Raw genomic sequence first — 11,953 nt, 5'->3', positions numbered from 1 at the left:
AATACTTTTGAAAGAAAGTCACTCCTCCTCGGTCTGCCCGACTAAACCCGCCCACCTCACACACACTAGACCAGGGGATGGTAATGCAACATGTTGAATGAGAGATATTGGACCAAAAACACACAAAACTAATATGTCTGGAGACGCAAAAAATGAAAAGTCTTGTATAAACCTTAGAATGAAGGCAAATGACGAAAGGCGAAATGTTGAGAAAAAGTCGAAATGTCGAGAAAAAGGTTGAAATGTCGAGATTAATGTTGAAGTACAATCTCGAGAAAAAAGTCGAAATGTTGAGAAAAAAGTCGAAATGTCGAGAAAAAAGTCGAAATGTTGAGAAAAGTCAAAATTTCGAGAAAAAGTCGAACTGTCGAGATTAATGTTGAAATGTCGAGATTAATGTTGAAGTACAATCTCGAGAAAAAAGTCGAAATGTTGAGAAAAAAGTCGAAATGTTGAGAAAAAGGTTGAAATGTCGAGATTAATGTTGAAGTACAATCTCGAGAAAAAAGTCGAAATGTTGAGAAAAAAGTCGAAATGTTGAGAAAAAAGTCGAAATGTTGAGAAAAAAGTCGAAATGTTGAGAAAAAAGTCGAAATGTCGAGAAAAAAGTCGAAATGTCGAGAAAAAAGTCGAAATGTCAAGAAAAAGGTTGAAATGTCGAGATTAATGTTGAAGTACAATCTCGAGAAAAAAGTCGAAATGTTGAGAAAAAAGTCGAAATGTTGAGAAAAAAGTCGAAATGTTGAGAAAGAAGTCGAAATGTCGAGAAAAAAGTCGAAATGTTGAGAAAAGTCAAAATTTCGAGAAAAAGGTTGAAATGTCGAGATTAATGTTGAAGTACAATCTCGAGAAAAAAGTCGAAATGTCGAGAAAAAAGTCAAAATGTCGAGAAAAGTCAAAATTTCGAGAAAAAGTCGAACTGTCGAGATCAATGTTGAAGTACAATTTCAAGAAAAAAGTCGAAATGTTGAGAAAAAAGTCGAAATGTCGATATTAAAAAGGAAAGGAAAAAGGAAGAAAAAAAGGAAAACAAAGCCTAGCCAAGCAGGGTATATGCAGAGCTCATGATAAATTCATGCCATCCTACGATGCTGAGTGCTTACCAATGGATTATCAATGGGTTCTCCGAGATGAAGCAATTGCAGAAACAGGGAAAATTGCAGTTCATAATTTGACCATTAGGGACTGGCTCCAAAAGCCAGTCAATTTCCTTTGACCTCCCATGTTAAAATGTCAGGTTTTACAGCAGAAATAAACACGTACCGTATATATATATATATATATATATACAGTATGTATATAATTAAATGATTATAAACCAACAATTTTGCATAATTGCAGATGTGTGCGTTTTTGTTTTTTCAGCACCAGCTGCGTTGTAGTCTGTGATCTTAATATCAATTGTAAATGTTCTGCTGTTATAGTATACATAAAGTCATGCCTTTCCAAAAAATGTAATTTTACCCTGCGGTAACTGTGTTGATTCTGGATTCTGTTATCTGCAATAGTGACGACAGTAAGATGAGGCCTCTTAGAGTTGTGTTACTCTTGCATCCAAAATTTGTGTAAAACATTTATGGACATGGTTTTCACACAGGCAGGCGCCCACTGTATAACTGTAAACAACATCAATAGGTTGTCTGAGTCAGTAACTGTGGTGGGCGGGACTTGACAGTAGGTCAAAAGTTTACTGGTTCCACCCATTTTCTTATTCACTGGAAGTGGGCACAGTCAGCTTCTGCCAATATGGCTGATGTCACAGAAAGTTTGTCTAGTTTTTCTTTTTATACAGCCAATGGTGCTTAAAAGGCCTCCATAGGCGGAGCACTGAAGCTAATCAAGTTGATTTGCAGGACGAAAAGCTTAATTCACAGCCCAGAGATCAAGTTCATCGAGAGGGCTGAGTATCTAAAGAGACAGTTTGACTGTGAACTGATGAAAACATTGTTTTGAACATTAAAAACCTGCAAAATGACTATTGTTAGTTCAAACATTGCTTGTGTGTTTCATTGCTCGGATTTTGGTCCGAGAAGGTGTATGTAATCCAAATACCTTAGAAATACCTTGAAGAGCAACCTTGGACGTTTTTGTGGCATCTGCATCACATCATTTATATGCATAAAAGGTCTTGTGGATGGTTGCTAATCAAACCTATACACACATTTTCACTTGTAAAACAACCTTTGTTATGTAAAAGTTGCAGATATCTAGACTCTATGGAAGGGCAGCACACATATAGTAGACCTTCGATAAAGCTTCGATAAAGTTTGATCATTTATTAGGTAAGCTTTTGTTTTGTGCATATTTATTTATATTTGATAAATATTACTATTTACAACTGACCCAGTATTCAAATAAGTGTAGCACTATAATATCACACAAGTCATTTCTTGAATTAATTTTTAATCTAAATGTTACCCAACTTAAATCCTCAAATATTTGAGTTTTCGATGTATTTACCAGTACATACCAGTCAAATTCAATACAATCCAGTTCAGTCAAATTATGGTCTTATCGTGTTTCTGTTAAATCCAAGTCGTTGTAACCCAAGTATGAGAAAGTTCATTCCAGTTCAGTCCCATCACATTACACATGTATTCATGTGGGGCTGATTTCGTTCAGTCGCCACTTTGGTATAATCCTCCATCCTAATGCACTTGGGATCAGGCAGTAACGGAGAGGGAGAACTCCCAAAAACAGGAAGACTAGGAGAAACAAACCCAGGAAGCCCTTGTCTTGACTGGTTGGATGTTAGAAGGCAGGACAGACAGCCAACAAATACAAATGGAATCATCCAGGGATACTAGCCATGACACATGGAAAAAAGAGATACATCAAGACAGTGACGACAATAATGACAAATACGTACACGTACGCAGAGAATAAAAAGAGCGGAGTGAGGATTGTGCCCAGTGAATTGGAAGTACCCCAGAGATCATTCAAGGTCACCTGAGCCATGCCAAATTACAATAATTGTCTAAAAAGAACTTTTTAATCATCACGTTAGAGAGGGTGTGCACATCCTGAACCCAAATTGGGAGCTGGTTCCACAAGAGATGAGCCTGATAACTGAGCATCTCTGCCTCCCGCTCTATTTTTGGAAACTCAATGACTCACAAGTAAGCCTGCAATCTGAGAGCAAAGTGCTGTATTGGGGAAATTTGGAGCTATGAAGTCTTTAATATAGAAAGGAGCTTGGCTCTTAAGGGTTTGATTTGCGAGGAGGAGAGTTTTACAGTCTATCCTCCTGGCTTCTCTCCCCGTGAGAACTCTCATTGCAACATCTTGGATTAGTTGAACACTTTTCAGGGAACATTTGGGGAAAGAATGAAGACACACAATTGTTATAGTCCAATACTAAAGTTAGAAATATGTAGAACAGTTTCCCGGAAAGAAAAAAAATAATCCCTAATTTTGTCAATATTAAGAAGCAGAAAGAGGGCGGTTCCAGAAATTGATCCTACTTGTGAATTAAAGGATGAATTCTGTTTTTTTTTTTCTCTTAAAGGAGCATGAGACTCTCTAGCGCCACCCTTCACCACGACGGCCGTTGGGGGTACTGCAGCCAACAGTGAAGCCGGCACGGGAGAACGGGGAGAGCGCACATGCAGCGTCATGTGACGTCACATCTGCAGGACAGCTCTGGAAATTCGGCCCCCCAATTGCAGCACATTTTGCAGCACACAGCCTGTTCAAGGCAACGGAGAGATACGCTAGAGGGCTCATTAGTTTTGGTTTGGAACGCTTCATCTGACATTATTACTAGAAAACTTAAAACGTATACGAATTTTTTTCATAAATCCTGCCTCAATCCTGCCTCATGCTCCTTTAAACTTCTAAGTTCCTCACAGTGGTACTAGATGCCAAAGTAATGCCAAAGTAACTACGTGGCTAGACAGCGAGGTGCTTTCGTTTGCAGACAGCATCTTTATATGATTCGAGTTGCCGCAAGTTAGAAAAAAACCTCCAGCCGTTTGTGTTTTTAAGACAATCCAAGTTTTCTTTTTTTATAACAAGTATAGTTTAAGTAGTAGTCGTTTTTATCAGTGCCCTTCTTAATCCTTGTATGGTGTTTTTACCAACCTTTATCCTGCAGAGGTTGTGAAATTCACCAGTTATGTGTGATTTAACCCCCCCCAACCACACACACACTTACTTACATAATTATCTTCACAAGGGAGTCAAGTTAGACTAGAACTAAAGTATAAATCTAAACACTCTCATTTTCTTGAGCTTGCATAGTAAAATTACATACTTAAATTACATACTTATTAAACACCAACACTTCCTTATTTCACATGTTGATGTTTCATTCATGTACAAAAACTCCTCATTGATTGTTTAGATCTGTGGTGATTAATGGGAACGGCATTGATCCGAAGACTAAAATATTGACTTACATGTTGAACGAGGTTGATGTTTAAGTGGAAACAAAATTCTTAACAAAACTATTAATTAAAAAAAAGGCGAGTTATCCCAAAAAGCCACAAAAGTGAGAACAGATGCAGGAAACAGAGACGAGGAAACCCAAAACATCAACAAAGACGAGGATCTGGCGCTGATAAGATGAAACCGGAGAGTATAATTGGTGAGAAAAACAAAGGACAATGTGCTGTAGTTTTGGCAGTCAGTTGTTGCTGTCAAACTCAAATCCAGTTATGTGCTCCTTATTTGTGGGAGAGAGAAAATGTGATTGCCTCAACAGGTTTTGAGATTCCACTGAAATAAAGCTGACCGCCATCGAAACCCTTTTGTACTAAACATGATCCTTCAGAGCAGGAACCAAAGCCGGAACTGCCAAACTGCACTTTCTGTCTTCATACTCACAGGAATCGCTGTGTCTCATACTACTGAGATGTGAGACGTGCCTATTCTAATATTTTGGACACATTTAGATAGACTAACATAGTGCTGTATTAATGGTTTCTGCTGCCTGTGTGAAAGGGTTAAGTGAAGGAACCAGAGTGTCACAAACAAATACAAACAGAAAGTAAAACAGGAAGTAAAGTCAGTCAAAGTCCAGAAGAAAAAACACATTAAATAAAACATATACTGTATCAGTACAGACCAAGGGATTAAGGCAAATAAACACCATGAACATGACAAAACAAAACCTTATAAAGCCAAACATCAGAACCTATAAACCATGAAAGTCACCAAAATCATTATTTGATGCATAAAGACTTTGTCTGGTATCCACAACATCAGTTTATGTGTTACACAATTTACTCAGTTAAGAGAAGAGCAGAAATGTTGATAATTCAGCACATGATGATGGAATGAGGAAACTCGTGTCTGAAAGAGGAACAATGATCATGGAAATATTAAAATACATATAGCTCACTGACACAACGTACCCTGAAGGACTGGAAACCTGTCCAGGATACATCCTGCCTCCTGCCGGATGAAAGATGGGAGAGATTATGGTCCTCACAGCCAGACATTACATGGAAAACTGATATAATAATATAAAAATTAATCAGAATCAGAAAGGGGTTTATTGCCAAGTTTGTTAACACACACAAGGAATTTGTTGTGGTGATTGGTGCAATATAGTAAAAATAAAAAATATAAAAACAAACAAATATATAGAGATAAAATAAGAGATAGAATAAAATAAAATGTATAAACAGAAATAAACAGAAATGTACAATATGAGTCTTTACAAAAAGTGACGTAGGATGACAGATGACAGATAAAATGTATAAACAGAAATGTACAATATGGGGTTCTTAAAGTGCAGGATGTAAGTCTGTACAAATGTCTGTACAAATGTTACGGGGTTGGAATATTTACGTTAATGTAACGTAGTTACATTATAAGGGGAAATGTAATAATCACCTTAATAAATAATGACCTAATAAAAATATTATGTGGCCAAACTAACATAAGTGCATTTTAACTTAAACCTATACAGAGTCACTGATCAATAAACCTTCAGAGGCACTTTAGGTCCACAAATGGGCCAGAATGCTAAAGGTAAGATCTTACGTGAAAGTGAATTATCTTTTAACTCTAAGATTTCGTGTATCAAGACATGTATTTTATGTGAATTTCAGGAAAACACATCTCTCAGCGACACAGGCATGTTGTAGTACTCTTTATTTATTATTTTGTGCATGGTAGTGCATAGTTTGACAATATTACAGTAGTCCATTTGAACACTTCAATCTACACACCCATGACCGAAAAGGAGCAGGATGAAGACAAGTCTTATTTTATCTGCCCCTTATTCAATACCAAAACAAAAAGAACAGTCAATGTAACCAATATTTACAATAAAATATACACTTAAATAGAAACCAACCACATATATCAATAGTACTGTTTAAGTCCCTGCCTATTCATGATCATATAACTTAAATATTTTATCTTCATACATTTTTTTGAACCTAAGTAAATTTGTACATTCCTTTAAATCATTCTGTAGAGAGTTCCACAGTTTTACTCCCACAACCGATATACACATCTGCTTGAGCGTGGTCCTTGCATACTGATGTTTGAAATTATATTTCCTTCTATGATCTATAACTTCTGGATTCGAAAAAACAAACAACTGCTGTAGATTACTTGGTTTTGGCTTTGCCATTATTAATCCAACTGATGCACAAGATAACACCACGTAGAAAGATTTTGAAGTTCATTTTTCAACAGTGCGAAAGGTTATTCTCAATTAGACAACATTCAAGATGCCAAACTTCCACGGATGTCCCAGCAAGTTCACCTCAAGGTCAATGTTCAGAGAAGCTGACACTGGAAACAAAAGAAGAAGAAGAAAAAGAAGAAGCAAGCAGGCAAGCATGACCCGATGACTTAGACTTCTTGCAAAGTTGCCTCTAAACAAAACCATATGACTTCAGGAAGAATGTTCTTTGGACCGACACGACCATAGCAGAAATATCTGGTCACAAAGCCAACCGCCATGTCTGGCTACAGCACGAGACTGAGACTGATATAATGCAGAGAGCAATTACTTAAAGTAACGTCTGCTAAAAGTGGTTCAACTTGCTACTGAATCCTGGTACTGATGGCTTAGTCGTCATGCATCCCAAAACACATTTAAAAACAGTACTCCAGTACCCAAAAAAGAATTTAAAGACGTGTACTTTTTTTAAGTTGTCATTAGCTCTCTGTTGCTTTTTACTCCAATGACATCATTCTTTTCTTCTTTCCCTGACTTGGTAGCACATGTTATCAAGTTCTGTAAATTTCACTGACTTTAAGCAAACGTGGCATTACGTTTTTCAAAAACAAACCAACCAGTTGTGCAACCCAGCGTTCTTGCCTAACCCCGATGGACTATGGCAACAACAAAGGACTGCAAACAAGCCCCCAGTTTTACGCAAATCTGTACTCTGTGAAAAAGGGAATTCCCGTTAATGGTGAGCACTGATGCAACCAGTCACAGATAAAAGCCCTGCCTCCAGAGAACTCTGCAGATTAACAGCACAGCTGGGGGGGAAGAAAGCTCGGAGAAGATGTGGACACTGCGCCTTCACATGGTTGCCATCTGTCTTGCTTTGCAGGTACGTAAGCGTGTTAAGTGTGGATTCAGCAGAGGTGTCAAAAGTATTCACATTCATTACTCAGGTAGAAGTATAGATACTAGAGTTTAAAATACTCCTGTAGAAGTTGAAGTATCAATTCAAGTTTTTTACTCAAGTAAAAGTATAAAAGTACTGGTTTCAAAACTACTTAAAGTATAAAAGTAAAAGTAATGTAAGGGGGAAAAAGCCATGAAGGACAAAAGCCATTGAAAATGAATGCATCTAGTTAGTATAATGATAATTTAGTATAATGTAAATATATTAAAGAACCATATATGTGTACTATTGAGCATTAACATGTGTTTCAGAGAGCAGGAGATATGATGACTAGTTGCCTATAAGTATTGTAATGGTGCAAAAAGTCAAACTTCAGAGGCATGTTATCATTTATCCTAACCTTTAATGTACATCCAAGTTTAGTTGCAGGAATCTGAGGGAACGGATATAAGAACAAAACTGGACAAGAACATCTGAAACAACCACAACCAAATTCACTCTATCCGGATGGAGCAATTTAACTGGATAGTTTTTTTAAAGGCCGAAATGAAATATAGTAACGAGGCTGTTTTTAAAATGTAAAGAGTAAAAAGTACAGATAATTGCGTGAAAATGTAAGGAGTAAAAGTAAAAAGTCGTCTGAAAAATAATTACTCCAGTGAAGTATAGATAACCAAAATTTCTACTTAAGTAAGGTAACAAAGTATTTGTACTTTGTTACTTGACACCTCTGGGATTCAGTTATTTTTATTAACGTGAAAGCAGAGCAGATTATGACACAACCCACTGAGTTATGAAACTTGTTTTTAATGACCATTCGCAGGTTACAGGCTGTTTCCCATCATGCCTCATTAAGGGCTCGGTGGCCCACTGTGCCCACAGGAAACTCCGATGGGTTCCTCCTCTCCCTCCCCACATCACCCGCCTGCACCTGGAGATGAACGACATCGGTGAGATCAACGCCACCTCCCTGTCAGGGCTGGGCCAGCTGCAGGAGCTGGACCTGGGCCTGCAGAAAGTGCCACTTGTGATCAGGAACAACGCCTTCAGCAGACAGAGTCGTCTGAGGAAGCTGGTGCTTCACTCAAACACCCGCCTTCAGCTCGAGCCGCTGGCTTTTGCCGGACTGTCAAGTTTGCAGAACCTCTACTTGGATTACTGCTTTCTCAACGAATCAATTCTCGAGGACAATTATCTGCAGCCGCTCTCGTCTTTGGAGACTCTGAACCTCTTTGGCAACCAGATAAGGAGACTTCAGCCCTCCATGTTCTTTGCAAACATGACCAAACTGACGGGGCTGAATCTAAAGCTCAATAAAATTGACAAAATCTGCGAGTCTGATGTTGTTGGTTTCGAAGGAAAACACTTCTCGGTCTTCAACCTGAACTCTGTCCCACTGAAAGCGATGTCCAGTAGCAACTTTGACTGGAAGAAATGTGGGAATCCTCTCAGAGGAATGTCCTTCCAGGTCCTCGACTTGTCCCACAACAGGCTCAGCGTGAACCACTTAAGGCTGTTTTTCAGAGCCATTGATGGAGCAAAGATCTCGCACCTTAAACTCTCAGGGCATATGGGGAGAGGGTTTTCATTCAGCAATCTCCCTGACCCGGACAACAGTACGTTTGAAGGATTGAAAAACAGTTCAGTCCTCTCCTTGGATCTGTCAAAAAACAGGATATTTGCATTGCAGCAGGGGCTTTTTAGTCCGCTGAAAGAAGTCACGGCTATTGATCTTTCACGAAACAGAGTGAATGAGATACACAGACAGGCCTTTCAAGGTCTTCAGAATAATCTACAAGTGCTCAACCTGTCGCACAACCTGCTGGGGGAAATCTACTCCCACACATTTGCCTCTCTGACAAGCCTGCGGTTGTTAGACTTGTCTCACAATCACATCGGGGGTCTAGGTTATGGCTCATTTAGCGCACTCCCCAACCTGAAAGTATTGTACCTAACAGGAAACTCTCTGAGAGACTTGGGTTTTCCTGCAGCTCTACCGAGTTTAGATTACCTGCTGTTAAATGACAACAAGCTGATACCCTCATCGGTGTACAGTCTCACCCAGTTTGCATCTAACGTCACATATTTGAGCATTGAAGACAACAAATTAACAAACCTGGAGGATGTTTCTACCTTTGTGAATCAGTTTAAGCACCTCCGGTCTTTACTCTACGGAGGGAACAGGGTCAGGTGGTGCAACACGTCCAGCTCGCAAGTTGGTCCAAATAATGTCACGGTTCTGGATCTTCACAGCGTCTCCTTACAGCATTTATGGACTCAGGGGAAATGCCTGAATCTGTTTGACAATTTTGGAAATGTGACCCTTCTCATCCTGAGCTTCAATGAGCTTCAGTCTCTTCCTGGAGGCGTCTTTAAAGGCCTCACCTCCGCGGTGGAGATGGACCTCTCGCACAACGCCTTGACGTATCTCCAGCCTGATGTATTACCCAAAACTCTGAGGAGACTGGACATCTCAAACAACTTCCTAGCTTCCCCTGACCCGGCAGCGCTCCGCTCTCTCAGCTACGTGGACCTGTCGGTGAACAGGTTTCATTGCAGCTCCAAGCTGGGCAGTTTCCTGACTTGGTTAAACCAGACCAACGTGACTTTTTCAACTCCTATTCAAGAGCTCAGGTGTGAATTTCCTTCCGCTTTTCACAATGTGCCACTATTAGATTACTTTGCTCAGGTAACACAACAGTGACCGCTTTTGAATGTGAATAAACACTGATTCTATTTCAAGATAAAAACCAAAAAAGGTTTAAAAATGATGCGTGGTGGGGTGTAAAGTGTAAAAAAAATGTGCCTTGTGTCTGGACAAATGCATTACTCTTCTGCAGAGACTAAAGGATGAGAATTTCTGGATTTAATCAGTGATCTCACTTGTATAAAGTCCTGCAGGAGTGAGACTTAGTATCAAAGTAAACTCAGTTCAGCTTGATGTGACATGGGCAGTCATGTCAAACAAATATACAACTGACTTCACCAGCATTTTCACAAACCTACGTCAGATTTACATATACGCGCAGTAGAAAAGACAGTTAAAATGCTCTTTAAACGTTTGAAAACCCAGTCTTTTTGTGGATAGACATGTTTAAAAAGCTTGAAAACGTAACTTTTAAGTAGAAAAACGTGGTGACCATCTGGACAAAGATTGTATGTGAATGCTAAAATGTTAGGGACATAATCTAAAACATGCTGCAGAAACAAATATTCATTGGCTCACTGGTAGAGCAGAACTGAGGACCATGTGAGGTCAGTGGTGCAGCGTTTGAGAGCATGTGTGTATGTCCGTCATATCACCAGCAGGTAGAGCTGCAGCACTGTTCGCTGCCTTCTGCTTACATATCTGACAGAAATCAGTGTGCATACTGGGAAAATACCCCAAATACACAGGAAATAAAAAAAGAACAAACTTTTAGTTACCCATAGTAGCTAAAAGCTGACAGAAAGGAGAAATGTGATAATTTTTGTTCCCAACATAAATATGAGGGGTCAACAGAAAATGAGAAGGATACATTGAATGAATGAATGAAAATGAATGAAAAACTTTACTTTATTTTTCGAACATGCTAAAAAAAAATTAATAAATAAATAAATATATATATATATATATACATATATATTTAAACCAAAGAACAGTAGTTAAATAATAATCATAATAAATACAGTATAATACAAATAATAACAATCATAAACAAAAACATGCCTCACCGGCTTTTTTTCTTTTTCCTTTTTTTGCATGCTCGAAATGGAGCAGGGAGAACTTATGTAGCATCGTACATAAGTAGCATATGTAACATTCAAAACAATGTTGTTCTATTTTGATTAAAAAAAAATGTAATAAAACAATTTCAGGAATAGTGGATGCACAATGATCATTTATATAATTTGCTTTTATCTTTATTTCCTTCCTCCGTCATTACTTCTTCTCTAGAGAAAAACTTCATAATGACTGAACCAGGCTTTGTTTTTATGGGCTAAAAAAGTTTAGGTTGCTGATCTCAAACGCTTTGTTGCTCTCATTAAGTGATTAAGTTAATGGAGTACTGACTTTATATTTAACTTGTGCAAAAGAAAAGAAAAAGAGGGCAAATGAATTCCGAGCATATAATCTTTCTGTCAAGCACTGCATCTGCCAAACCTGTGTACATCACATTGTGGGAGTTTGTTTGTTTGTTTTTATGGGAGAGGGTAAAGTAAAATGTAGAAAGCAAAAATGTCCAGTTTTACAGGGCTCTTTCTGAGCTCCCACTAAAGTAATGTGACAAAAGTGTTTATGAATTTTCCAAGTGTCTTTCATTAACAGAGGCCAAGAGCGGCCGGCCTGGCATTGCAGTGGTGGAACAATTTGATTTAAGAGTGCTAACGTGAAACGTCACTGGAATCACAAAAATTATAGGCGAGAG

At 38.5% G+C, this 11,953-nt stretch overlaps 1 protein-coding gene across 1 annotated transcript; it reads left to right on the top strand.

The window, feature by feature from the left end:
* Positions 1–7,463: 7,463 nt before the first annotated feature.
* Positions 7,464–10,304, top strand: LOC133464576 (toll-like receptor 5). The gene is made up of 2 exons (XM_061746641.1): positions 7,464–7,526; positions 8,368–10,304. The coding sequence occupies exons 1-2, from the start codon at positions 7,479–7,481 to the stop codon at positions 10,246–10,248; spliced, it is 1,929 nt and encodes a 642-aa protein (XP_061602625.1). The 5' UTR covers positions 7,464–7,478; the 3' UTR covers positions 10,249–10,304.
* Positions 10,305–11,953: the final 1,649 nt, after the last annotated feature.

This window comes from Cololabis saira, chromosome 18, assembly GCF_033807715.1.
Source record: "Cololabis saira isolate AMF1-May2022 chromosome 18, fColSai1.1, whole genome shotgun sequence".
Lineage (NCBI taxonomy): Eukaryota > Metazoa > Chordata > Actinopteri > Beloniformes > Belonidae > Cololabis > Cololabis saira.
Note: the sequence above shows the minus strand (reverse complement) of the source record. Positions and strands in the feature narration are given on the sequence as shown.

Excerpts from the sequence above, each read along its gene's own strand:
- LOC133464576 (XM_061746641.1), top strand. The coding sequence starts at position 7,479 with ATGTGGACACTGCGCCTTCACATGGTTGCCATCTGTCTTGCTTTGCAG. Across the intron at positions 7,527-8,367 it reads CCATCTGTCTTGCTTTGCAG|GTTACAGGCTGTTTCCCATC; the intron begins GTACGTAAGCGT and ends GACCATTCGCAG.